The 27,910-nt window shown below is 47.5% G+C and overlaps 1 protein-coding gene across 1 annotated transcript; it reads right to left on the bottom strand.

Annotated features, from left to right (window-relative positions):
- Positions 1–113: 113 nt before the first annotated feature.
- On the bottom strand, positions 114–27,693 carry LOC8043773 (39S ribosomal protein L41, mitochondrial). The gene is made up of 4 exons (XM_029982172.4): positions 27,388–27,693; positions 19,108–19,208; positions 15,246–15,385; positions 114–1,609 (listed from the first exon to the last, which is right to left on the bottom strand). Exons 1-4 carry the CDS (start codon positions 27,548–27,550, stop codon positions 1,501–1,503), a joined length of 513 nt encoding a protein of 170 aa, XP_029838032.2. The 5' UTR covers positions 27,551–27,693; the 3' UTR covers positions 114–1,500.
- Between the last annotated feature and the right edge of the window lie 217 nt (positions 27,694–27,910).

Genomic DNA, 27,910 nt, shown 5'->3' with positions numbered 1-27,910 from the left:
AGAGCAAGTAATTTTGCCTTACAAAGCCGGGAACACCGGTGTAACTTCATTTAAGAATTTAAACAATATAATTTTACCAGTATTAAGAATTTTCCAGAAGTGAACCAACAATCCTAGCTGATGGATGAAGATTTTATTGATCAGCATAAAAAAATAATGGTACACATCCCCAAATTTCGAGTGCTTGCTAAAGCATGAGGCAAGGTACAAATATTGAAAGGTGCTGAACTAAACTAGAGGCAACTCGCACAAACAGAGGAAGCTAGCATAAATCTATCTGAAGAATCAATGCCTCAAAAAAGCACAGCAAAGCATCATTTTGAAAAGCAGACTTGCTTTGTGGTAGCACTGTGAAAGCAGGAAAGTTGCCAGACGAAAGAGTCGGCTACATCCTGCTACATTGCATATCTGTACTTGGTTTGATAGTTTCGACAACAGAATGTAGCCAATGAATAGCTGTGTTCCTGGATGGCCAGTGTATCTCAACTGTATGCGAATGACGCTATTAACATTGTTGTTCTCGAGTCTCGACTGTCAGCGAGTGCATTCACTTGTATGTTAGGCACTTCACGGCATATGAATACTTTCTACAACAAAACCTGTCTCCCAGGGTGGATTCCAAAAGCCCTGTTTTAGTTCCGGCAAGCCGTCTGCATCCATGCTGGTGAACCTTTTCCAAGATTTTTTCCGCATTGGTTTGCATCGAAGCGACTCTTCGTTGGCATGGTCTTTTGTGTAAGCAGCTAGTCATCTGAAGCATGGTAAATGGCTCCACTGATGACAGAAACAAGACCAGAGAAGGGCTGCACCAACCATTGCTAAGCCATTTTTTTTCGACAACTCATGCGTTGGCTTATCTCATTTTCGAATAACAGCAGGGCTGTGCGAAAATGAAGTACCAACCAATGCTTCATTATGTTGCTGACTACTTCGTCTGATGCAGTCGATTAAGATGCAAAACTACTTGACCTAGTTGGAAAATGTTGCCCCTGCAATAGTAATCTATAGTACAGATTTTCACGCGAGTTCAAGCCGGATATCCAGGTGAAACTGCCCTAAGTAAATACTGGTCTTAAGAATGTATGAATATTATATAGTGAAGCAAAGAACTTTTTCCCTACACAAGAATTTGAAAATCAGAGAATGAAAACACCATGTCAGTTAACAAACAAAATGATATTGCACAGTACTAGAGGGAAATCATGGTGGGTTACAGGAGATGACCTCACTGTCATTTTCAGAACAATCGACGACTTGTATGAAGTTGCTTGGAACAATTTATTTTTAAAACAAAATGTCTATCAGAAGGTTGCAACAGGCAACTGTCCATCATCTACACTACAACCCCTTTATACATGGTCCAAGAAGTAGCCTTGACACCCACCAGCACTAGGACCAGCCTGGCAGTATCGGTTCCGCAGACTTCAGCAAGATGCACTCTGATGGTGACCCAGGACCAATCGGGGCCATCTTGATATCTAGCAAGCTTTGCTGGGGGCTTTACTGCTCCTGAAAGATCTTGGTAAGCCACTTTGGCTGGAAGATGTCACTGCCCGTCTGCCTTGCCCTCTGCAGTGCCTCTTCTTTACTGAGCCGCTCAGACACAGTCCTGCACCAGAGTCGGTAGAAGAGGTAGCACTTTAGGAACACTGAGACCCCTCAATCGCAAACATTGCCCCAAAATATGCCTAGACCAGAGTACTGCACGGGCCGGAATATCTAGGCCCGGCCCGACCCGGCCCGGTAGAGACACGGCCCGGGCCCGGCCCGAGCCCGACAGAATTTTAAATTCCTAGGCCCAGCCCGACCCGGCCCGAAAGAGACACGGCCCGGGCCTGGCCCGAGCCCAACAGAATTGTTAATTTCAAGGCCCCGCCCGACCCGGCCCGATGGCTGTAGCCCAAAACAACCCATTTCCGTTTGAACCCGTCCTATTTCGACCCGCTCCCGAAACGAGCTCCCCATTTGAACCCGTCCTGTTTCGACCCATTCTTTAAACACCCTTCCCATATAAACCCGTCTTGTTTCGACCAGTTCCCTAAACGCCCTTCTCGTTTGAATTTGTCCTGTTTCGACCCATTCCCTAAACGCCCTTCTTATTTGAACCAGTTTCCGAAACACCCTTTGCGTTTGAATGCGTCCCGTTTCAACCTACTTTTATAAGGCTCTGCACATCGCAACCTCTTCGCAAAAAGTCTCCATCTGTTTAAGAATATGTTCTGAAGTAGCTTTACATGTCAACGCGTTCTTAAAATATACAACCCTTTCAGGCAAGCTTAAGTTTAATATATTCCTAGTTAACCCCCTAAAACGTTTTTTTCAAGATGGTTCCCAAAACGTGCAAGCGCGGAACGGACTACGTACACTGCGCGACACTGATTATGCGAACACGACGCTGGCTCTTTTTTCGAATTTTACTTCGAAATGGTTTTAGTAGGCACCAAAGTATACCGGTTAGGTCTGTGGCCCAGATGAGCACTTCTAAAGACATTAATATTTTTGAAAACAGCGTTTTGATTCTATGAGATAAGCATAAAAACACGACAATCGCTCGTTCGCGCTAATATAGTGTCGCGCTCTGTGCAATAAGGGAGTCTTAGAATAACGTACTCAAGCACTTTGGGCAAGCTAAAATTAGCATCGCCATAGGTTTTACATCGGAACGCTATTTTATTTTACGGTACCCAAAGCGCTTGCGTACATTTTTCTAAATCTTCCTAATAGTGAGCTAGATATTTTTGAGAGCGATGAATCAGACAGGTTGACAAGCATATGACTGGGACTTTATTTTGTTTACAATTTATAACACAACCCTCGCTCACACGGAAAAAGCTTGAAGGCTTTCTAGCTTCAAGATGTCGTTTAGTTATTATTTTTAACGACGCTGTAGTGAATTTGCACTTCGCTTTTCTTGTATTCAATGAACCTAAAAGATTAATGAGCAAATTTCTTGCTATCAACAACAATTTATGATTTACTGCACAAAACTGCCCAGGCACGGCCCGGGCCGGCCCGGGCCGGCGCGGCCCGAGAACTTTTTTGTTGAAGCCCGAGCCCGGCCCGGGCCCGAGAAAATATGTGCTACCCGGCCCGAGCCCGGCCCGCGGGCCGGGCTCGGGCTTTTGGACTGGCCCGGGCCCGTGCAGTGCTCTAGCCTAGACTCACTCACTCACTCACTCACTCACTCACTCACTTCACCTGCCCCCCCTTCCCCTCCGCCACCTCTCCAAGTCATGGATTCGAGCCCCCATCCCAGCCGCTTCCGGAAAAATATTCCTGGCCACGACACCACCGGCATGAGTGACTCTAGTCATGACAGCCGTAAACTAACAAAAGAAAAAAAAAGGAATCAGAAAGAAGTTGAGTTTTTAAGGGCAATTTTATAATAAAACACTCATTCTTTTCATTTGAATTCTTCATGAAATGATCTAAAACATGTAAACTTCCTTCTGACAAAGCCTAACCATATACATCTCGTAGATAAAGCTGTCCTTCAATAATTCCTCAGTTGGACCAGCTGCCTCCAGGGTGAAGAAAAGGACGGGCAGCATCGAGGGCACATTTATCGCGACCCCGTCTGCCCTGTGAAGAAAAGGACGGGCAGCAACGAGGGCACATTTATCGCGACCCCGTCTGCCCTGTGAAGAAAAGGACGGGCAGCAACGAGGGCACATTTATCGCGACCCCGTCTGCCCTGTGAAGAAAAGGACGGGCAGCATCGAGGGCACATTTATCGCGACCCCGTCTGCCCTGTGAAGAAAAGGACGGGCAGCATCGAGGGCACATTTATCGCGACCCCGTCTGCCCTGTCAAGAAAAGGACGGGCAGCAACGAGGGCACATTTATCGCGACCCCGTCTGCCCTGTGAAGAAAAGGACGGGCAGCAACGAGGGCACATTTATCGCGACCCCGTCTGCCCTGTGAAGAAAAGGACGGGCAGCAACGAGGGCACATTTATCGCGACCCCGTCTGCCCTGTGAAGAAAAGGACGGGCAGCATCGAGGGCACATTTATCGCGACCCCGTCTGCCCTGTGAAGAAAAGGACGGGCAGCAACGAGGGCACATTTATCGCGACCCCGTCTGCCCTGTGAAGAAAAGGACGGGCAGCAACGAGGGCACATTTATCGCGACCCCGTCTGCCCTGTGAAGAAAAGGACGGGCAGCAACGAGGGCACATTTATCGCGACCCCGTCTGCCCTGTGAAGAAAAGGACGGGCAGCAACGAGGGCACATTTATCGCGACCCCGTCTGCCCTGTGAAGAAAAGGACGGGCAGCAACGAGGGCACATTTATCGCGACCCCGTCTGCCCTGTGAAGAAAAGGACGGGCAGCATCGAGGGCACATTTATCGCGACCCCGTCTGCCCTGTGAAGAAAAGGACGGGCAGCAACGAGGGCACATTTATCGCGACCCCGTCTGCCCTGTGAAGAAAAGGACGGGCAGCATCGAGGGCACATTTATCGCGACCCCGTCTGCCCTGTGAAGAAAAGGACGGGCAGCATCGAGGGCACATTTATCGCGACCCCGTCTGCCCTGTGAAGAAAAGGACGGGCAGCAACGAGGGCACCTTTATCGCGACCCCGTCTGCCCTATGAAGAAAAGGACGGGCAGCAACGAGGGCACATTTATCGCGACCCCGTCTGCCCTGTGAAGAAAAGGACGGGCAGCATCGAGGGCACATTTATCGCGACCCCGTCTGCCCTGTGAAGAAAAGGACGGGCAGCATCGAGGGCACATTTATCGCGACCCCGTCTGCCCTGTGAAGAAAAGGACGGGCAGCAACGAGGGCACATTTATCGCGACCCCGTCTGCCCTGTGAAGAAAAGGACGGGCAGCATCGAGGGCACATTTATCGCGACCCCGTCTGCCCTGTGAAGAAAAGGACGGGCAGCAACGAGGGCACATTTATCGCGACCCCGTCTGCCCTGTGAAGAAAAGGACGGGCAGCATCGAGGGCACATTTATCGCGACCCCGTCTGCCCTGTGAAGAAAAGGACGGGCAGCATCGAGGGCACATTTATCGCGACCCCGTCTGCCCTGTGAAGAAAAGGACGGGCAGCAACGAGGGCACATTTATCGCGACCCCGTCTGCCCTGTGAAGAAAAGGACGGGCAGCATCGAGGGCACATTTATCGCGACCCCGTCTGCCCTGTGAAGAAAAGGACGGGCAGCATCGAGGGCACATTTATCGCGACCCCGTCTGCCCTGTGAAGAAAAGGACGGGCAGCAACGAGGGCACATTTATCGCGACCCCGTCTGCCCTGTGAAGAAAAGGACGGGCAGCATCGAGGGCACATTTATCGCGACCCCGTCTGCCCTGTGAAGAAAAGGACGGGCAGCATCGAGGGCACATTTATCGCGACCCTGTCTGCCCTGTGAAGAAAAGGACGGGCAGCATCGAGGGCACATTTATCGCGACCCCGTCTGCCCTGTGAAGAAAAGGACGGGCAGCATCGAGGGCACATTTATCGCGACCCCGTCTGCCCTGTGAAGAAAAGGACGGGCAGCAACGAGGGCACATTTATCGCGACCCCGTCTGCCCTGTGAAGAAAAGGACGGGCAGCATCGAGGGCACATTTATCGCGACCCCGTCTGCCCTGTGAAGAAAAGGACGGGCAGCATCGAGGGCACATTTATCGCGACCCCGTCTGCCCTGTGAAGAAAAGGACGGGCAGCATCGAGGGCACATTTATCGCGACCCCGTCTGCCCTGTGAAGAAAAGGACGGGCAGCAACGAGGGCACATTTATCGCGACCCCGTCTGCCCTGTGAAGAAAAGGACGGGCAGCATCGAGGGCACATTTATCGCGACCCCGTCTGCCCTGTGAAGAAAAGGACGGGCAGCATCGAGGGCACATTTATCGCGACCCCGTCTGCCCTGTGAAGAAAAGGACGGGCAGCATCGAGGGCACATTTATCGCGACCCCGTCTGCCCTGTGAAGAAAAGGACGGGCAGCATCGAGGGCACATTTATCGCGACCCCGTCTGCCCTGTGAAGAAAAGGACGGGCAGCAACGAGGGCACATTTATCGCGACCCCGTCTGCCCTGTGAAGAAAAGGACGGGCAGCATCGAGGGCACATTTATCGCGACCCCGTCTGCCCTGTGAAGAAAAGGACGGGCAGCATCGAGGGCACATTTATCGCGACCCCGTCTGCCCTGTGAAGAAAAGGACGGGCAGCAACGAGGGCACATTTATCGCGACCCCGTCTGCCCTGTGAAGAAAAGGACGGGCAGCATCGAGGGCACATTTATCGCGACCCCGTCTGCCCTGTGAAGAAAAGGACGGGCAGCAACGAGGGCACATTTATCGCGACCCCGTCTGCCCTGTGAAGAAAAGGACGGGCAGCATCGAGGGCACATTTATCGCGACCCCGTCTGCCCTGTGAAGAAAAGGACGGGCAGCATCGAGGGCACATTTATCGCGACCCCGTCTGCCCTGTGAAGAAAAGGACGGGCAGCAACGAGGGCACATTTATCGCGACCCCGTCTGCCCTGTGAAGAAAAGGACGGGCAGCAACGAGGGCACATTTATCGCGACCCCGTCTGCCCTGTGAAGAAAAGGACGGGCAGCAACGAGGGCACATTTATCGCGACCCCGTCTGCCCTGTGAAGAAAAGGACGGGCAGCAACGAGGGCACATTTATCGCGACCCTGTCTGCCCTGTGAAGAAAAGGACGGGCAGCATCGAGGGCACATTTATCGCGACCCCGTCTGCCCTGTGAAGAAAAGGACGGGCAGCAACGAGGGCACATTTATCGCGACCCCGTCTGCCCTGTGAAGAAAAGGACGGGCAGCATCGAGGGCACATTTATCGCGACCCCGTCTGCCCTGTGAAGAAAAGGACGGGCAGCAACGAGGGCACATTTATCGCGACCCCGTCTGCCCTGTGAAGAAAAGGACGGGCAGCATCGAGGGCACATTTATCGCGACCCCGTCTGCCCTGTGAAGAAAAGGACGGGCAGCAACGAGGGCACATTTATCGCGACCCTGTCTGCCTCTTATGGTGCAGCATTGTAAGAGGGCAGACTGACCACGGTCTGTCCTTTTTTGGCGCTGCATTGTCAGAACTAGAAATTTAGTACCGAGTTATTGATGGGACTCAAGAATAAGGCAAAACAAAGCACAAGGCCAAGAGAAGCTGGTATAAAAAGAACTCAAAAAGAAAATCTTCCAGGTTTCTCATGCAAATGTGTTCCATATTGAAGAATCTTCACTGCCCCTTACCCTCAAAGATTCTCAACCCTCCAAATGCAAAATCATAGCAAAAAAAAAAAAAAAAAAGTGAAAGTGTTGTTTGATTTAATTTTGTTTTTAATCAAACATTTTATGCACATTGTACAGTGGCTAGCAATATGAACTAGATATGCAAACAGCAATCAGGCAATACATACCACGCTGTTGTACGGCTACCGTGCGTACATCGAGGGTGGGGAAGTATTGAGCATAGCAGGTGAATAGGCACATTTAAACACTTTCACTGCCATTCTGACACTCCACTCTGTGCCTGCTGGACCACGTGGTCTGTGCTGCCTGGTAGCCATTCATGCATTCTGGCTCATATTGTCACGAATGACAAATAATGAGGTGGCAAATAACTGGAGAAGCTAAATGTTTAATGGGGTGAACTTGTGCCCAAAACAAAATGGAAGAAGGTTAGCGTCGAAGGCGTCAATGTCGGCGAAACAGCAGGATCTAGAGCTGGGGCAAGACCGACTCCGGCTCGCCACGCGGAGCCCCTTTTGTACACGCGAGAGTTTCTGGAACAATCAGCATAAAAGGTTTCGCGCATAGAATACTCTAACCTCGAATAAGCAACAGGGTTCTCGAATTTACCAGAACGCAACATTTACAAAAATAACAAAAGGTACCTCCGCTGCCAGAAATCGAACCGTGGCCCTTTGCGTGAGAGCCAAGCATGATAACCGCTCGACCACGGACGCGCTTGCTCAGAGACGCATGTGGCATTACTCCACCCTTTAAAGGAGCTGTGCAACAATTTCAGGGCTTTGCTTAAATTATTGTGGAAGCTGATGCCTGACACTTCTAAAGTGAACTACAGAAAACAGATTTTGCCTGGATACCCTAGCTTTTACTTACAAAAATGAAAAAGATCCAGGTTTTTGGTGCCTCTCAACTCATACGTCGTCTTCCGGGTCATGTGTACAGTGACGTTGAGGGGGTAGGCGCGGGGTTCCGGAAAATTTCTCTCTTTAGAGCCATCAGTGAGCAGCGAGAACTCATCCGCTCGCGACCGCATGACCACGTGCTGGCGGGTGCCGCGCGAACAATATGGTGAAAGAGGGAAAGCCTCATCCGGGTCCGGCCATAGCCCGTCCGACCCTGTCCCCCTCCCCCTTTGGCTTCTGGTGGCTGTTCGCGGTAGTAGAGAGAGCTGACGGTTTTGCAAACCTAGGATAGATGGCGCCACTAAAACTCCGTACAATAAAAGTTTTGTCGATGATACCAAGTTTTTGACCCATTTATATACCGTATAATCGCGTGTAAGGGCCGCACCCCCATATTTAGGACAAAAAATTGCAAAAAAAAATTAGAGAAATTATTCGTGTATGCGCCACACCCCCTTGTTTTTGAGGCGCGCGGACTGTAATGCATGAAAGTTCCTATAAATATATATCGCTAGGTGGCGCTAGCCACCGCCCGACCACGTAGCGGCACGTCTTCGCATCCCCGATATTTGCTCTCCACTCATCCGTATATGGCACAATGGCTGCCGACCTTGATCGTGGTCGGCCGCACAGTCGGGATGCGTTTATGTTGCAGCCAGAAGACATTGAGAAAAGATAAAGGATATGTCAGCTTCCGTAGCAAGTGCGAGGAATGGGGATTCAGTGGGTTCGAAACGCGCGTGCACTCAGGTTTCTGAACGCCACTGTATGCTCTGGGGAGGTTTTCTTTTGTTCTTCGATTTGTGTCAAAGCATCGCGATTTGACTGCCTTTTCGCGCAATCAGAGCTATGGGCCAGTACCACTTCAACAGTCATACGGGATTCAAGTCGAAAGTTGCTGCGCATGCTATCAAGTACAAAAAAAAAAAAGATTCGTATTGTGCAGTATGTAAACTAATTAAATCCGACTGATGATTCAATCCGGATTCCGGAGTGAAGGCGTTTTCGACCAGTGCAGCCGAGCGTGCTCATGTACGTTCATTTCGAAATGTGGATACAGATTTTTTTTTTTTTTTTTTATCAGTGTATGGGTCGCATTTTTAAAATTTGCCCTCAAATCGGGAAAAAATAGTGCGGCCCTTACACGAGTTTATACGGTAAATGTTGGAACGACAAGATTTGTAGAAAAGTTACCTTTTATCGAGCAGGTATTTGCACAACCTGCTATCTTTCTACAAGATTCCCTTTGACGTCATGCCTCGTGTTTCTCATGGCCGCTGCTCGTGGCTGCAGGTCGGGGAATATTCTAAGTTTTGCCTAGCTATTACGCGGCGGAATCGCAACATTTCGATGAAAGGAGGTGTGTTTTCTGTCGTATGTGACAAGGTGAACAATATCAAAAGCAGAAGATGCCAATTCTTTCAACGCTAAAATCGTTGCACAGCTCCTTTAAAGAAAGCATTGTCAAAACACGGAAACAAAACGGAGCAAACCAAACAAAAGAAGGGAAACTACAGAAGCTTGTAAAACAGAGTCCAATCGAGCGTCGTACGGGATCACAATTCAGTCTTATCGAGCACAGTACGGCTTGAGGCGCACGACATGGACGACTTCAGATATTGGCGGATGGCATGACGATGCTCTTGTTCTGTCGGGCATCACTTTGTAGGTCCAATCTGCAAGTCAGCGAAGTACCTTGTAGGGTCCGAAGCACCGTTTCAGGAGTTCTTCACTGAGATTGCGGCGGTGAATCAGTATCCACACCGGGTTAAAAGTGGACGTCGCGACGACAAAGGTTGTGCCGGCGAGCGTCAACACGTTGTTGCTCGTAAGTCGGAGTCTGGCGAGCTGCCGAGCCTCCTTTGCTTGTTGGGTAATCAACTGCGCGTCGTCGGTTCCGTCGTCTGCTGGGTTGTGAGGTAGCATCGCGTCGAGCATCGTTGTGGCCTCTCTGCTGTGCACCAGCTCAAATGGTGTAACTCCGGCGGTTTCTTGGACTGCCGTGTTATAAGCAACGGTCACATACGGCAACATTTCGTCCCACGTCTCGTGCTCTACGTCAACGTACATAGAGATCACGTCAGTGATAGTTTTGTTTAGCCTTTCTGCTAGCTTATTCATCTGCGGATGGTACGCAGTGGTTCGACGGTGGCTCGTGCTACTAAGACGAAGGATTTCTTGCATCAGCTGGGCCATGAACGACAATCCACAGTCTGTAATGAGGACTTTGGGGGGCGCCGGGCTGGAGGACAAAGGCCTCAATGAAACACTTGGCGACTTCAACAGCCGTACCTGATGGGAGGGCTTTTGTATCGGTGTACCGTGCAAGAAAATCGGTCGTGACAATTATCTATGAGTTTTGTGCGTCAATGGTGGGGACGATCCAAGTAAATCCATTCCGATTTGTTGGAATGGGGCAGATGGCAGAGTAATAGGCTGAAGAAATCCTGCTGGTCTCGTCGGTAATTTCTTCCGTCGTTGACACTTCTGGCAAGATCGGGTGTAGTGGGGGACTGTCTTCGCCAGCTTGGGTCAGTAGTACATCTCGCGTATCCTGGCAAGAGTCCTGTTGTAGCCAAGGTGTCCAGCCGTTGGGTCATTGTGGCATCCTTGGAAGATTTCTTCTTGAAGGGTGGAAGGAATAACCAACAGCCATGTTGTGTTGTTGTTGATGGAGTTATTGTACAACATCCCTTGCCATATATACAAGGTAGGCAGGATTCGTGAGAAAGCACAGGAAACCATACTCGCCTATCTCTTTAGGTCAGTGGTCTCAAACCCATTCGAGTGTGGGGGCCAGATATCCCACACCGAAAAGGAAGGTCGGGGGCCAACGTAAGACTTCACTAATTAACCTTGATGCCGACTGTACACTGGTAGAAATGGGGGGGGGGTTAAAGAGACACTAACACCTCCCAAATTTTTTTTTTTTTTTTTAATTTTTTGCCAGGCGCTTTATTATGGTGTCGGAGGACTACCCAATTAATATGTTGCAACAGGGTAGCGTATATTTTTAATAAAGCCAAAAGACGCAACTGCTCGAAACCGAAACCGTAACCAGCGCACAGAGGTCGGAGAAGTGGAGAGGAGAGAGTGAGTGGCAGAAGTTACGTGGCTACACCTGACCGTGCGTTTTTTTTTTTCCCTTTGCGTAGCAGACGACATGCCTGGCGGCATTGCGGGAACTGTTTGTTGTGCGATTCTTTTGCAGTTAGGTTTGCTCCGCTCGCTGTTCTGTACTTCAAGATGAGTTGTTTTGTATATTAAGGAGTTGGAGATGAGTAGTGAGTGTTTGTGGTGAATTTCCATGATCGGCTCCGAAAAGAATACACCCAAGATGTTGCGTGAAGAGCTGGCTCACATGTCCTGCACCCAAAAAAAAAGTGGCATTGTGTGACAGAGTTGCCGAAAGATCAACGGGATCAGGACCAATGACGGGCTGAAATTCCTGTAAAACACTTACAGGTACCTCGGAAAGTGGACGCTACCTGATTTGTATGCTCCTTGTATTTTGTGGAAAGTGATTCCATTGAGTTCGCAGGTGTCAAAAAGGAAATCCCATACCATTTAGTTCAGCGACGTTTCGTCGACAACATTTGTTTGTTATTTTTTTGTTTGTTTCTTCAGTGATAACTATAAAAAAAAAAAAGAAATGTAAACATCGCAAAATGTTTGAAAAAAAGAAAAAAAGGTATGCTTTCCCTGGGGATCGAACCCGGTCCTGCCGCGTGTGAAGCGGATGTCTTTCCACTGAGCTAATGGGGGAACTCTTTGCTCAGTAATAATACAGCCGGTAAACTCTAAGTTGGAAAGTTTGCTGCCGATTTCCCTCCCGCAAAAGCACTCCCGGGTCGAAGTCGGGAAGCGCCACGCATTGGTGACATTCTCACCTAGTAAAGAAATCGTACGCATGCATATTCAACTCGAAGAACACACTTCGTGCTTGACACTTGCGCGAGAGAAGTCTTCAGTCATGAGAAGGGAGCGACGGCTCGGCGACGTCTTCGTGCAAATCGGCTTGGTGGTCGGGCGTGTCGTACGGGATTAATACCAATTTTTTTCATCAGACCCAAATTTCTCTTTTAAAGGCAGACAGAATTTGCGGTACCGCGAGCGACAGTTCTGAAGTAGAGGTCCCACGCCCGTCGTCCGCTGCCATCGCCGTCCCCGCGAGTCCCACAACATGCGAAACGACACACGCACAGAATGCTTCCAGTTCTTTGTGGAACTTTTTTTTTTTTCTTTCAATCAACATATTTGCAGCTCTTTAAAGGCCACCAAAAATGAATTTCATATTTTTTTTTTTCTTATTTTTAATAATGAGTGTGTGCCTTCAGTGACCAGCGACTTTGATTAAATTTGGTGGTCGCGTTGAAACCTTAAGAAACGGCCCGTGACCACGGAAAAGAGAGTGAGCGAGACTCGAACCGGCCAGTTTTTGATCGACGGTTTTCAGGCAGAAAGAAACCGAATTTCGAGCCGCAAATTGTGTCCTGGGTAGTTGGGCTCTCATACGTCGTGTACAACTAAAAACCTCGGCGAGCTTTGATACCCTGTCAGTGTCCCTTTAAAATATTTAAAAGGGAAGAGACCTCGTGCTCTATGCGTTTCTAAACTCAGTTTTTCCAGTGACATGTTTAGATTTGATGTGTTTATTTGGCTACTTCGGGCCCTGACCTGATGAGATAAAAAGAATTAGGATAATAATGCCGTGTCAATGTGCCGCCATTTTTAATAGAACAAGAGGCCAAGTACCTGATTGTTCCCATTGCTCAATTCACTCAGAAATTAACCCAGTTCAACATGTCCCTAAAGAAACAATAAGTTAATTTGATAGTTCTTGTTTTCCTGATGATTTTTATTACAACACACTGAACAAATACTTGTCTTTTAATGGTGATATTGCTTTAAAGGTTAGAATTCCGAGCTCATAGCTTTATCTTTGGCAGTTGCTCCTGCTGATAGAGAGTTCGTGCAGCCAAGATGCGTTCTTCAAGGAAGAACTCGCGCTTGCAGCCTAGTAGAGGAATTGTTGTACATAAGAAAAAGCTGGGTAGCAAAATATAATGCGAAACAAAGGGAAAGTGAACACAGATAAGTATGAACTGTGTGAACAATAAAAGAGCAGAGCTACTATAAGTATGAACTATGACAAACGTTATAACAGCAGAGCTACTTTTCGAGAAAAATTGAGTCGGCGAGATGAGAACACTATGGCGCATCCGAAAAACCAACGCTCGAGACATGGGAACAGGGATTCTTAGCCGGCTGCCTGCGGGTCGCGTCCCAGCGAGTCGCGGGCCGCATATGGACTGCAGGTTGCGTGTTTGAGACACCTGCTCTAGGTGCTCGATGAGTGCTCGCAGTTCAGGGTCGTCTCGTTGGAGTGCTACCATGTCGCTGACATCCAGGGCGCTGAGGAAACGCTCGCCGTCGTCTTCGGTGCAGGCAGGATCGACCTCGACAGGAGCCCTTGACAGGCAGTCAACGTCATTGTGCTTCCAAACAGTCTTGTACACCACGGTCATGTCGAACTCCTGCAGTTGTAGGCTCCACCGGGCGAAGCGTCCGAAGGGGTCCTTCAGATTCATCAGCCAGCAGAGCAAGTGGTGGTCTGTGACCACGCGAAAAGGACTTCCATACAAATATGGGTGGAACTTTGTTATTGCCCAGACGACAGCGAGGCACACCTTTTCAGTCGTTGAGTAGTTCCCCTCTGCATTAAACAGCATCCGACTGGCATATCTGATGACTCGCTCTGCCTGTTCTGCCTTTGGACTAGTACTGTGCCAAGTCTGGCGTTACTGGCATTCGTGTATACCTCTCTTTCAGCAAACTGGTCAAAATGGCCAAGAATCAGGGGCATCTGGAGTCTTCGTTTGACTTCATTGAATTTATCGCTGGTGTTCTTCTGTCCACTAAAACTTTAAGGCGTCCTTCGTGAGGTGCCCCATGGCTTCGCCATGTACGAGCACGTTTTCAAGCTCGTTGTAAGGAAAACTGACTCGATGCAAGCTCTGCATGTTGTGTTGTGCTTCAAAACGTCGCAGAGTGTCTCTTTTGGCGCTCACAATTGGTTGATTGGCCGATTTTGGCTCAGGCAGCGCTTCATCTCCTCAGCCTATCAGTGCCCAGTGTTAGCGTTGAGAGGGCATTCTTGAAGCTCAGGGTCATATTAACAGGAAGGAAAGAGTGCGGATCAATGAGGAGAACCTGGGGAAGTACATGTGTGTGTATTATAATAAGATCATGTAATCCTGATGTACAGAGGGTGAAGTTCCATGTTTTTTGGGCATAGGCTTCATATCTGACTTGTTTGTACTTCTGTTTTTTTCTTGTTTTTTTTTACAGTTGCATACATTTGCCAAATAAAGTGTTTACTTCTTTTTCAATGTATCTGTGCCGTTTTGAGTGATCACAAATATCAGAGCTACAAGGATCATCTGATTCGGTGTCCGTTGGTGTTTATTTTATATTCACCAAAAAAATCCGACAAACTTTTGTAAGCAAAAATATACGCCGAAAAAAAATAATTTAATTTTAAAATAAACACCAAAAAAAGTATGCCGAATTTTGAAAAAAAAAAAAAATAAATAAATAAAAACCGAAAATGCGGAACCCTAGTTATAATCAATGTTTGAACTGTCTCTATACACAGCTCTATAGTCACTGACAAGGTAAGAACAAAAAGGAGGATGTTGAGGACGTTCAGTTGTCCCGCCCCAATTGTGAGTTTTCTACCTTCAATGACACTTCGGCATCCCGTGCTACCTCGAGCGTGCGTGAGCAGCCAAACCACGGCGGAAGGCTTGGGGTGTGTGCTGTATTCACTCATGCTAGATCCAATCACGTTGGAGTTACTTCACGGCCAAGTATTTTTTGGAACCAAACGGTAGCACAGTGATGTATGTGCTCATTTCTAATATATTTTTCAAGTAGATGTTCAGTTATTAAAGGTTTATGAAACTAGCCATATTCCTGTCCATCGAGACCTTTGCAGCGAGTTATCTATGTGAATGCTTACAAGCGCTGAAAAGAAAAACAAGGAGCTCCGTTTCGAGTCCAAGTGGACGTGGCTCAATGGGCTATCCTGGCAACACTCGTGCAACCCACCCACCTGGTGTGGTGCTCGAGATCTCGGAAGCCTTCCTTGAAGTCCTTGGCCACTTGCTCCGAGTACTGGGCATCAAACAGGTCCCGGGCCGTAAACTCCCCCTGGCACACCTCGGCTGCCCGGTACGACACGTACGGCTTCAGCTGAAACGGACAATCACTCAACCTGCAACGCTGAAACCGGCCGCCCCGTTATTTCATTATCTCCAGAACACAGCGTTGCCAATACAGACTGATTGAAGAGACACCCGGGAACATGCTTTCGTGTGCGACACCACACTTTTGCTACAGCACAAAAAAACATTATTCGTTCAGACTTCTGTCAAATTAAATTCTGTGATCCAGCAATCGGATCGCGGAATTTGATAACCTTGCGTTTAACAGACGCATGAAAAACGTTGGGGTATGAAAAACGTTGGGGCAATAAGTCCACATGAAAATTTTCCGACAAAGTAGAATAATATACAGTCATTTGCCACGACACAAAGTGGCTGTCATGTCATTAGTCGCCCGTCCTAAAAACTCGAAGGATGCCCTAGCTTGTTGCTTATCACCTTAAAATAGCCTACTGTAAAATCCCGTAAGGGCGCCCACCTAAGACGAGGAGATAAATGGTGAGAAACATGAGGTGGGCTGTCTTCAAGGATGAGACAGCAAACTCTATCAAAAAAAATTACAAGGGGCGCCTGCTACAAACCATGTGACACGGCAACTGATACCGCAGATCATGGACACGGCAAATTAGCGATTCACAATGTGATGAACACTCGGGAATTCGCTATGAACTCCTGTGTCATGGGAAAGGATACTGTGCGCGCAGATCGTGAACAAAAATGCGGGAACCCTCTGCGAACTCGTTTGTCACATGCACGGGTAACGCAGATTGCCCGGTTGATGTGATTCCCATCAGACACCGTGTGATGCACAGCGGGAATCGGGGGGAGGGGGGGGGGATGTTTCAAAATTTTTAGCCAAAAAACCGGGATGAGCGATCTCTTGGGGGGGGGTGCCCTTATGAGATTTTGGCAGTGTCACATACTGAGCAAGCACCCACTCTAAATTGGGAGATAATAGTGGAAAACTGGGGATGGGCAATCGCCAATTCCGACAGCAAAAATGCAGAAGGTGCACACGGTCAAGTGGGTCCTTGCTTGGTACAATCATTAATTTAAGAATGGCCGCCGTTTGACAAGTTAGTCGATCGCACCAACGCGTAAAAATAGAACGTTGGCGTTCCTTTCAACGAAGAAAAAGTGCCCTATGGGGTAAATAGTCCGAGAAATTTGTTTTTACAGTGATCAATTACTCATTGACTTGTCTTTGCCACTAAAGCCTTCGAATGACTGTTCCGAGTAAGAACAAAAAATTCCGAGGACACCCAAAGCACTTCTTACAAGCTGCGATTGCATAAGCATGAATGTTTCTCTTCCGCTCCCTTAGTTTGTCAGCGGTGTACTGGCATAGACGGCCATGTTTCGCTACTGCCTAGGTTGCGGCCACCGACGATATAGATGCCTCAAGTGCTGCAATGTTCCTCGGCGCCGAGAGGAGCAGAAGCAACCGCAGCCTCCCCCCCCCCCCCCAACCTTGACGACAACTGACATGAGAGCAGAGGCCGAGTGCGCTCCTTCCTGGCGTGCCGGCCGGAGCGCCAAGAAGAGGGCCACTCTGTGCGGTGGCGTTCCTTGGAACTATGATGCGTCCCAGCCAATGGCTATCTAGGAGCCGTTTCGCTGGAAATTTCTTTTCACGTTTTGTGCGGTTTTGCACGGTCACAGACGGCGCCGGCTCCTGAGACTTTCTTGCATGTTTTGTGCGGTTACAGACACCGCTGGCTTCTTGTACTTTTTTCACGGTTACAGACGCCGCCGGCTCCACTCCATGGGACAGTTAATGCTTCCGCATTAAAAGCAACCCACTTTTTTCACGGTTACAGACGCCGCCGGCTCCACTCCATGGGACAGTTAATGCTTCCGCATTAAAAGCAACCCACTTTTTTCAAGGTTACAGACGCCGCCGGCTCCACTCCATGGGACAGTTAATGCTTCCGCATTAAAAGCAACCCACTTTTTTCACGGTTACAGACGCCGCCGGCTCCACTCCATGGGACAGTTAATGCTTCCGCATTAAAAGCAACCCACTTTTTTCACGGTTACAGACGCCGCCGGCTCCATTCCATGGGACAGTTAATGCTTCCGCATTAAAAGCAACCCACTTTTTTCACGGTTACAGACGCCGCCGGCTCCACTCCATGGGACAGTTAATGCTTCCGCATTAAAAGCAACCCACTTTTTTCACGGTTACAGACGCCGCCGGCTCCACTCCATGGGACAGTTAATGCTTCCGCATTAAAAGCAACCCACTTTTTTCACGGTTACAGACGCCGCCGGCTCCACTCCATGGGACAGTTAATGCTTCCGCATTAAAAGCAACCCACTTTTTTCACGGTTACAGACGCCGCCGGCTCCACTCCATGGGACAGTTAATGCTTCCGCATTAAAAGCAACCCACTTTTTTCACGGTTACAGACGCCGCCGGCTCCACTCCATGGGACAGTTAATGCTTCCGCATTAAAAGCAACCCACTTTTTTCACGGTTACAGACGCCGCCGGCTCCACTCCATGGGACAGTTAATGCTTCCGCATTAAAAGCAACCCACTTTTTTCACGGTTACAGACGCCGCCAGCTCCACTCCATGGGACAGTTAATGCTTCCGCATTAAAAGCAACCCACTTTTTTCACGGTTACAGACGCCGCCGGCTCCACTCCATGGGACAGTTAATGCTTCCGCATTAAAAGCAACCCACTTTTTTCACGGTTACAGACGCCGCCGGCTCCACTCCATGGGACAGTTAATGCTTCCGCATTAAAAGCAACCCACTTTTTTCACGGTTACAGACGCCGCCGGCTCCACTCCATGGGACAGTTAATGCTTCCGCATTAAAAGCAACCCATCTATTACTATCTACCTCCTTTCAACTATGCACCCCTCGTCCTCCTGCTCGCCGCTTCTCCCATGCTATTCCCATGCTGTCCGCCGGTCGCGGAGATAACAACCACCCACGGCGACTGGGCACTTGATGTATCTTTCACATATGTATGAACTTGCGCTTAAAATAAGGGAGTGGGCCTTTGGTATGTCCTTTGATGAGTTTTGAAATGCTTCAAAAGTAAGGGGCGAGCACTTACTGTGACATAGGTACACGCTCGGTACTTTACGGTATGTATCCCAGCCGTGTTGGTAGTGCCAGTCAGCGCTCTACGCTGGCTCGGCCTACAAGAGCTCCTTAAGAGTTCTGTGTTGCGTCAACGCTGCGAGCAAATTTGTCTGCTTCTTGTGCAGCACAGTGCCAAGCTCTGATGGGAGGGATAGTGGGTAGACATAAAGGCCTTTGTTTTTGCCCATTGTGTCCTATCAATCAAAGCGAGCAAGATCGTTGCATGCTCCTTGCACAGAGGAAGTAGTGGCGTCAGGGTCAGACGTCCGGGTTTCTGCTGGTCCTGGCAATGGCATTCTTACCTTTTCCATGTCTTTTGGAAACCCACCAGTTCTTTATGAATGAGGACTTGGCCTTTGAGAAAGGGGAGAGGAAATAGCTCGAAGGGGTTCTTGTTTTTGTTGACTAGCAATTACCAGATGCGCAACGAATGAACTTGTGGCCAAGATGCCGTTTGCTCCCATGCCACCGAAGAGTTGTGGGAGTAGAGCTTCATCACACATGTGATCACTCCCTCTCAATGCACCTCGTCCCTCAAACGAGCTCCCTTTCTCATGCGTGCACGTTTTGGCATGACGTCCTCGCCGTATGAAGGCAAAGAAAAGGGGGGACACATGCAAAGGCGGCAAGGTATAGTTCACAACTTACCTGGAATCCCTCCAAGTCCGGAACCACCAGCTCAGGCTCCATTTCTGGAACCATCTCCAGGCGGTTACCTCGCTCGATTCCGGGTTCACGGTAGCCATAGGCTGCCGAGGAAACAGACACCGATGCTAAGTCCAGAGTCACACAGTGAAACATTGTTCATTCCATATAAATAATCGTAAAAGTACATGGCACACAACTGACTTTTTAGAAAGACGGCTCAGTTTAAAGTAAGTTCTGTTGACATGGGGATTAAGAAAAGATGGTTGAAAAATTAATCATAGCAAGATACTTCAGTTGAGATAAAGTGTCGCTCCTACTCCCTCGTTTATGCCCTATAGTTAATGTAACTGGTCAATATCATTTACCGTAAAATCCTGAGCAAGCGCTCACTCAAAATTTTGAGATAATCATGGAAAACTGGGCAATGGGCGATTTTTAGCTAAACAATTTGTAAAGATATGTCCTTTGTGCATTTTCCAAATGTTACAAAATTGAGGGGTGGGCGCTTATCGTGGAATGGACAGAGGCTCGGTATTTTACGGTATGTTAAATTCCGGAAAAAATCTGTTAAATCCGCTAAAATGCCTATGTTCCACCATGATTTTTGAACCTACAGGACTCAAGTATCTAATATCACAAACTGCAAAACTGCAAACACCCCCCCCCCTCCCCCCCAAATATTACCAAAAACCAGGAATTAAAGTTGAGCTTTAAAAGTGACACTCTTAATTCTGAAAGAGTTGGCACCATTGGAGCCATTTCGATCGACTGCTGCTCAGGAATTACCTCATCTAGTCATTCAAATATCGATCCATATTTCTTTTTTGCTTTCCTTTCTCAAAACCGCTCTTTAAAACTGGAGGTCGACCTACTATCGAGACCAAAAAAGGTTGACCTGTAATTAGTACTGAGCATTAAGGGTGGGAAAATAGGCTGTGAATCGAATAGTGCAGAGTCATTCTTGGCTTCAACTTTGCAATAAGAGCCCCTATGTCGACGATTTCTCCAGCACTGTAACTGCGAGAGCTATGAATGACGCAGTGCTTTTCGATTCAAACCGCTCTTCGCCCATTTCTACTGAGCACAATTCCCGAGGGCATCGTGCAAACCCACGGGTGTTCCCCAGGTAAGTCACTTCTCCTAATGCACCAATGAAGAGCGCCGACGCTCGATGCACGTGCGCCTGCGCTGATGATTGACGTGAACGTCCATAGTGACATGGGGTGGCCGAGATGAAAATCAAGTGATTTCATTAGGAGAATTCACCACATTCGGCGGGAGTTGGTACCCCGAGGGCGCCACAGTATTTGGTGCCTCAGTAAACTTCCGGTAGACCATGTATTTATTCGCCAACAACGGACAGTGATCGGGTAAGAAGATTTTTCTCCGGAGAAGTACCTGCTATACGTTTGTAAGAACCCGAGCGCTTTGTAGACCGTGATACAAATCACAAAAGGATGTGAGAGAAAAGGAAAAGAAGAAAACCGGAAACGCGCAGGGGTCCGCCGATAGCGGGCTGTAGCGAGCTTGTTTGCAAACAAAAACCGGTGAATAAGACCCTTGTACCGTCTTATCACAGCAGCTGCCATACCCCCATTTTATTCATTTTTCTTGAGACCTCAAGCTCCGTGACATTGCCAACATCATTGTCTGGAAGTTCAGACGATGACGCGGCCAGCACGGTAGATGAGCGAATTTTAGCTATGGTGAGTAGAGACACCATGAAATACTGTAAACCAGGAGTCAGCAACACTTTGCAGTGGCGGGCCGAGCCAACACAAAGGGGGCCGCATGGCAAGTCTCAAACGGGCGAGAGTGGGGTGGAATGGGGTGGGGTGGGGTGGGGGGCAGAGGAAGAAAAAGCAAAGAGGAAGTGAAGACGTTCTTCGTCCAAGTATGGTGATGCATGCCAGACAATGCCAATTCGGAAGTGCTCTTTGTTCCTGTCTAACCTCATTTGAGGTCAAATCTGCCGCATGGTCCTGGAGTTTGTGTGAGAAAGCGGCAAGGGGGGGGGGGGAGGGGGGAGGGTCCTTTCCCGGTATCGTGCCAGCGGCAGCATGCGGCCCGTGGGCTGCCGACCCATGCCGTGAACTACTTTATTTTCGCAGGCTCAATATTTAGAGAATTCAACAAAGGGTGGTATTTAGAAATATTTTGCAGGCTCAAAGTTTTGAACATACTCGTGGGACCTATTCTTCACGAATCACATACTCATGGGACCAATTCTTTACGAATCGTAGGCGTTTTGCAAAAATTTATGGGGTCCTCACGAAATTTAAGTTGTTTACAGTACACATTTTTATTATTTGTGTAGACTAATATTAAATTATTTGTTTGCTTTGTTTAAGCTCATCTTGGCACAGGTGCGATGCAATATTGAGCAAAAACAGAATTTAAGTGCGACATGTAGCAGACGTGTGTTCATGGTGCAATTTGGCGCAGCACTTCCATCACTGAATTCATAAGGTTGGTATCCCAAGGTAACACAAAACATTAACTCTTTTTTACTGTGAATGTCAACAGTATTATTGACATTATTCCTGTTACATGGGTCATTAATAAGGAGGCTTCAAGAGGTTAGTTCCCATTTGCTATGTATGTTTTTTTTTTTTCCTTCATTATGTCTATTCTCATTTCTAGCGAGTGGGTTCATAAAAAGATGTTTCTCCACTCGGCAGTACTCCTCGCTTGTAATCGAAGCTGTTCTCAAGACAGCTCTGCAAAGTTCAGTACTCATTGAAGAGTCGGAAATACACAGGCATGTTTGTTTGCCAAGATGGCCGCACAACGCAACACATGTAGTCAGAGAATTCTCAGCATATTCCATGAAGCAATGTTTGCAGCTCGAAAATGCATCGGAAAAGGAAGAACAGAGAGGTTAACCTAGGTAAACAGTCCTGGTTGGCTACTCTGTTCTGGGGAGGGCGCTGTGGGGAATTAAAAGAGAATGGAAAGGATAGGAAAATATAAAACATTAAACATGTCTAAAAAAGAAATAAAAAGTAACACGAGAGCACAAAGTATAAAACACATCACAAATCAAGTACATGTGTTGCAGAAGTTCAGCCGCGTTTCCTTTAGGAAACGCAGAAAAGCTTTTGTGGCCCTCGCTGCATTGTGAGGGCTGTCCCAGGTGCTGAGCACTTTCATGAGAGAAAATGGTCGACTGTCAAGTTGCAACAACACACTCTTGAGGTCTTCTCCTTTCCACATTGTATATTTGACAGTCACACAATATGTGAGTAATTGTTTCATCACATTCACACGTTAGACACTCCGATGTTCTGGCTTGCCCAATGCGGTGAAGGAAAGACTGTGTATAAGTGACACCGAGCCGGAGGCGATGTACAACTGCCTCCGTACCCCGGGGAAGATCCCGTGGAAGTTGAAAGGCGAGAAACGCAGCATCTAGCTTGCCACGAGTGAAACATCGTCCATACAGCGGTTACCAGCTGATGGTGCTGCAGCGGTACGGACAGGACAATGTTTCGGTATGGAAACCCTTAACATGAGAGATATGCAGAATTCGTTTGCAAAGATCCTTTTGAGAACATGCCACCGACAATGCAAGTGCTCGGAATGGGTGATATTGTTGAGCAGGAGACTTAAGGCTTCGAGCTACTTTCCAAAGTGCAGAGAGTGGCTTTCGTGGATGAATACTTTCACAAAATCCCCTGTATATACATTGACCCGGCTTGTCAAAATGGCAGCTTATTTTTTTCTGTTGATTTTTTGCCACGCAAATATAGTCTTTTTGTTAAGTTCGTCGAGCACTCCTCTCCGTCTGTCGACATATTGCTGGAAGACGTTCGTACTCCCTGTCAATAGCCGTTCGTTTAAGTGGAAGGCTATGATTATGGGTCGATGAGTTTGGAGTCAATGACAGCTTTTTCAAACTCCGGAAGGTCAGTCAGCGTATTGCATTTAGCTCTCATCGACTGCTCGAACTCCCACCAAACAACTCGTTTGACAACATGATTTTTCTTGCCTGTGATTAAACCCTGTATAATTGTGTATGTAGGGATAAGGTCATTGCCACGTGTTTCAATATCTGTGAACCAAATAGCTTGAGACGCAACAGCAAACGAGACAAATGACGAATCCAGGCAACTGCTACTCTTTGCACCCCGGAGGTATGTAGGACTTCCATCATTTAATAGGGATAAATGATGGGTATGTGCTATGTCAGCAAGGCACCTACCCCGAGGATTTGTGCAACGGCTGCCCCATATACAGTGGTGTGCGTTAAAATCTCCAGTGATTATATGTGGCGATGGGACTGCGCTCAGGATGTTCTCTAAGCGTGCTCTGTCAAATTTGGACTTTGGAGGTATATATGCTCCTATAATTGAATGAGAACATATATTTTTCATCAAAAATTGTAGCACAAACATACTCATTGTCCGGATGGGATGGGATAATATGTGCCGCGTACGCGAGTTCTCTGCAAATGAATAGTTACGTGACTTTCCCCCGTAGTACGTAAGAAGTCAAACTTTTCGTGTCCTGATAAACGCATGTTGCTCGGTAACCTGGACTCACATATAACAATCATAGGGTACTTGTACCTGAAAGCCAGCTGTCTAAAATCGGACAATCGGGATCTTAATCATCTTGCGTTCCATTGGAAAATAGTGGCCTCTTTATAATTATCTTCAATTGCACCCAATGTTATTTTGAATTTTTTTTTCCAAGAATCATTTGAAGCCACAAGCAGGTGTTCCATTGCGACAAAAGCTTATACTTCTAGCAGGTTGTTAGCGTCTGGTGATGTTTTTAGGGTGGCCTTTAGTGCTGTGAAGAACATTGGTAGCAATACTTGACATATATCCCTTTGCTAGTGGGACGTAAATTGTGGCGTAGGCACGGATTCCGAAGAAGTCGACGGACGATGGTTTGCTGAGGATCGAACGTTCGCTGTTGCATGTGCCACATCCACAGTCGATGTTTGGGCAAAAGTCTTCTTTTATTGTGTCACACTGTTGCTACGTTTCTCTGCAGTCATATGTGCCACACATGCTTTTGGACGACGTTTTACTGCATTGGCGTATGTAGGTTTCTCTAGTTTTTCTCGTTGAGTTGGCGACAGCGTCGGGAGCTAAACGACCTCTGGGTTAGGTGAAGGCGCACGGCGCCTAAGAGCTTGGCCATTCATTATGCTTGTGCAAGCTGCTGCGGTTGCTGTATGCTTCCATGGGCAGCAGGAGAGGGATGCCGAGTGCTTGCCGTCACAATTGGCTCACTCTGGTTCTTGTTTAGAATTGCAGTTCTTGTGGTGATGCGGTCCAGCCAGGGTTCGTACAGAATTTTCTATGTGAAATGCAAGGACTTTTCAAGGATTTCAAGGGAATCAGAAGACAAAATTAAAGGAAAGTTCGAAGAAATTTATTCCCTGGTTAAGAAATAAGCTCCTTTTAGTGAGAATTTCTCGCTCTACAGCAGCTATAGCTGCTTCCTTTTCTTTTACTGTTCGGTGAATACTATTAGCCTTGGCCGAAAGTGTCAAGTCATTCTTCGCTTCAGCATCTTCATAGAAGCAATCCGCCGACTCGAGCAGGCACTTCAGGTTTTTCTGGAGTTTCAACTTCCTCTCATGGATTTTCTCCAGCTCCATTTCAACTGCTTTTCTCTTCAAAATTTTCTGCTTACTGGCAGCTTTTTTCTTGAGCTCTCCCAAGTATGCAGCATACTCCTGCCTTGCTAGGCGTTCAGAGGACTTTAACTCCTTAGACAGTGGAATATTGAGCAGGCCACCGTGGTTTTCGATAGCGTCACAGATGATCCGCTGAGAAACATGAAATCTATGCCAACACACTCAAAGGCTCACCAACACAATCCTCAACACACTCAACACAAAGCCATGCTCCCAGACGGCGCGGCCCCATTTATGCATTTGTTGGAGGATTTTCAAGGAATACAAGGATTGTTTCAACTTTCAAGGATATTTAAGGGTCCTTAAAAGGCTTTTAACGAAATCCCGAGTATTCAAGGATTTCAAGGAGCTCTATGAACCCTGGGCAGGGTACATTGCAACATTGTGGGCCTCGGCAATATTTGGCAACACGGCCATATCTCTGGCATTTGAGACACTGAACCGGTGGTCCACATACTCTCCGACGGGGTGACTGGTGAAGTCACCCCGTCGAAGACACGCTGGGGCGTCGGGCGGTCCAGACGAAACACGAGGAAAATGCTTCCAGAGGGTCACAGTTCGACAGTTCCATCCTCCTTGCGCAGATAGGCAACTTGTCGTTACACGGATGTTGCTCCGGCGTCGAGAAAATACTCGAGGAGTGCAATGTCGAAATACTCAAGGCACATTCTCAATTTTTCCTAAATTTCTTGAGTATGTCTGTGGCACGGTTGCAAACACCTTGATGTTTCCTATGGATTGCAGTGTCATTAGTTTGTTTGTGGATCCAAGTGATGCCACAGTCACAGAGAGGCTTCCATCCTTGTTAACCTTGTGTGACAATACCTTTTCTTGCGTGACCGCAACAATGTCTTTTGCAATTGAATTTGGGTTCACGTTCCAAAATGACGATTCAGGTGATGTCGGCTTGAAGATGACCGGAATTCCAGATGATCTGTTCTTATGATATGACACTTTGATGATCGGCGTAGAGCCATCTTCGTCGTCCATGTTGTGAACGGATGATTTGTCCTCATCTGCTTTGGATATTTCTTCTGTACGCACTCTCTTGGGTGGAATCTGCGAGGACATCTCACTGGTTGGGGTCTTTTGGTTCGAAGGATTCATTTGATCGCACAGTCCTGATGGCTGCGAGGGTGGTGGTTGGGACCATGTAGCCGGTAGCCGTTGATTGTAGGTCACAGCACAGTGCACTGCCATATTCTCGGCCAGGGAGACGTTGCAATGTAAAATTGCCAATATGAAGGAACGCAGGAATGGCAGGGAAAGCAGGAAAAGGGTCTGTTTACACGGAGTGACCAAATCGGGCTTCCCGGAAATGCAGAAGTTTTGAAACTGAACTGGCGTTCCCTTGACTACCGAGTTCTCCAGTGGAGGAAATAGAGAACAGGCAGTAGGCCGTCTTTAAATATGATGCTTGCTAAAAAACAGGTTTCCAAATGAAGCCTCTAGTAATACGCTAGAACCGAAGTATACCGTTCTACCAGGAGGTTTTCTGCCTACCAGTCGGGCTTTTTAGCGGTCAGAAGACAAGCAATCAGTCCACCAACAAGGAATGCACGATAAAGCATAAAATCATCCTTTAACAAAAGTCTAATTTTTCTGTACATCCATCAGGACTGACAGATTAAACTATAGTGCTCAAACAAGTGCTGCCTTTATACTTGTTCATGCGAGATCTCAGTGCACAACAGGCCTCTTTAGCTTTCCTTTTATGGCTAACCTCAAGGTGGATGTACCTAAGCACCCAGAAATAGGCCCGATTATTTGTCGTTCCTGCTCCGCTTGCCAATGTTTGCTTTGGCAGTACTGGAACCTTCACTGATAGATTGTGGTGTCATTTGTTACAGCTTTGTAGAAATTGACAGAACTGAGGAAAAGACACGTAGGATAGAGAAACACTGTCGATGTGTTGTACCCTTTGCAAGATTGGCAACCTGTATCACTGTAAAACGATAAAAAAAAAAAAAAAAAAAAAAAACATGCTTGCTTTTTAAATTAGCTTTGTGTGAGGGTTAGTAATTACATATTAATGAGCAGAAGAGCTAAAGGGATAAAATTCCATCCGAAATCTTTCCCGTATCACGCGTGTATTTTAATTTTTGATATATCACAGCCTCATCACGAACACATCTCAGGGATGCTCCACGGTAAGGATGTCCCAAACACACCTAAACTAAATACTGGAGCCATTGGTAGCCAGATTCAAGGTGATTTTCTCATTAGCAAACAAGAAACTCCGAGCAGGGTTAAAAAGGTTCGCTTTCTGTCTTGGACAAGATACCTTTACAGAATGATTCTGATGTCTAGTTGATCGTGTGTTGACGCATTCACACACATTAGCATTGCGCGACTTCTGAAAAGACCAGAAATATAAGTTTACTTAGTGAACTTCGCGAGAGAAAGTGAGAACAACTCAAAATAAATTAAGTAACTCGAGGGCATACGTTCGGATGGCATGCATTATTCCGTCGGAAAACGGTCCCGCTCTTCTGGTGGAGACTAAACCGCTGTCAAGGATGGCAGCGCAAGGTCGCACTACGGAACGCACATAAATAACTTAAAATGTGCAGACGGCAGGACAGTTTGACAGGGGGATGTTATTCAAGGAGAAAACTACTTACTCTCAATTATGCGGTCTTTGCGAGCTCTGTCGTGGAATGTGCCGCGAACGTTGGGCATCAAGAACTTCCGAAAATTTCGTTTTCCATGGCGAACCTCGGACGTCGTGAAGCTGCGACATTGAACAAACGACAATTGCACGATTGGTTTTACACGAAAGCTCATTTTACCCCGCAGCTAGAAAACAAAAGCGATTTTCTCCAAAAAAAATAGCCACGCCAACCACGCCGACCACGCTACACGCTGCGCCGTACATACGTTTCTACGTTATGTTTTATATGCGGAAGGAGAGAAAAACAAAAATGCACGAGGGCATGCACGAGGGAGTCTGTTAGCTGCTGCCATCTATGAAGTGGAGCTTCAATTTGTTATTTTCATTTCTTTTGCAGACACCAGTTGAATTAATTCGTCAAAGAATTATGAAGTCGTATTGTCTAGCATAACACACTTTAAGTTTTAATAAATTGTACATAAAAACGTATTACAAGCTTCTATTTTATTATTATTTTTTTTTGGCTTTTGAGG

The sequence above is a fragment of the Ixodes scapularis genome, unplaced genomic scaffold, assembly GCF_016920785.2.
Source record: "Ixodes scapularis isolate PalLabHiFi unplaced genomic scaffold, ASM1692078v2 PGA_scaffold0__279_contigs__length_252992795, whole genome shotgun sequence".
In the NCBI taxonomy this organism is placed as follows: Eukaryota; Metazoa; Arthropoda; class Arachnida; order Ixodida; family Ixodidae; genus Ixodes; species Ixodes scapularis.
This window is presented reverse-complemented; position numbering and strand designations above follow the sequence as displayed.

What these genes read in the sequence shown, in the direction of transcription:
- LOC8043773 (XM_029982172.4), bottom strand. Translation starts at nt 27,550, where the DNA reads ATGAGCTTTCGTGTAAAACCAATCGTGCAATTGTCGTTTGTTCAATGT. An exon ending in CAAAGACCGCATAATTGAGA is followed by an intron (nt 19,209 to 27,387) that starts GTAAGTAGTTTT and finishes TTTCCTCGGCAG; the next exon opens with CCTATGGCTACCGTGAACCC. An exon ending in CGGACTTGGAGGGATTCCAG is followed by an intron (nt 15,386 to 19,107) that starts GTAAGTTGTGAA and finishes TGTCCGTTTCAG; the next exon opens with CTGAAGCCGTACGTGTCGTA.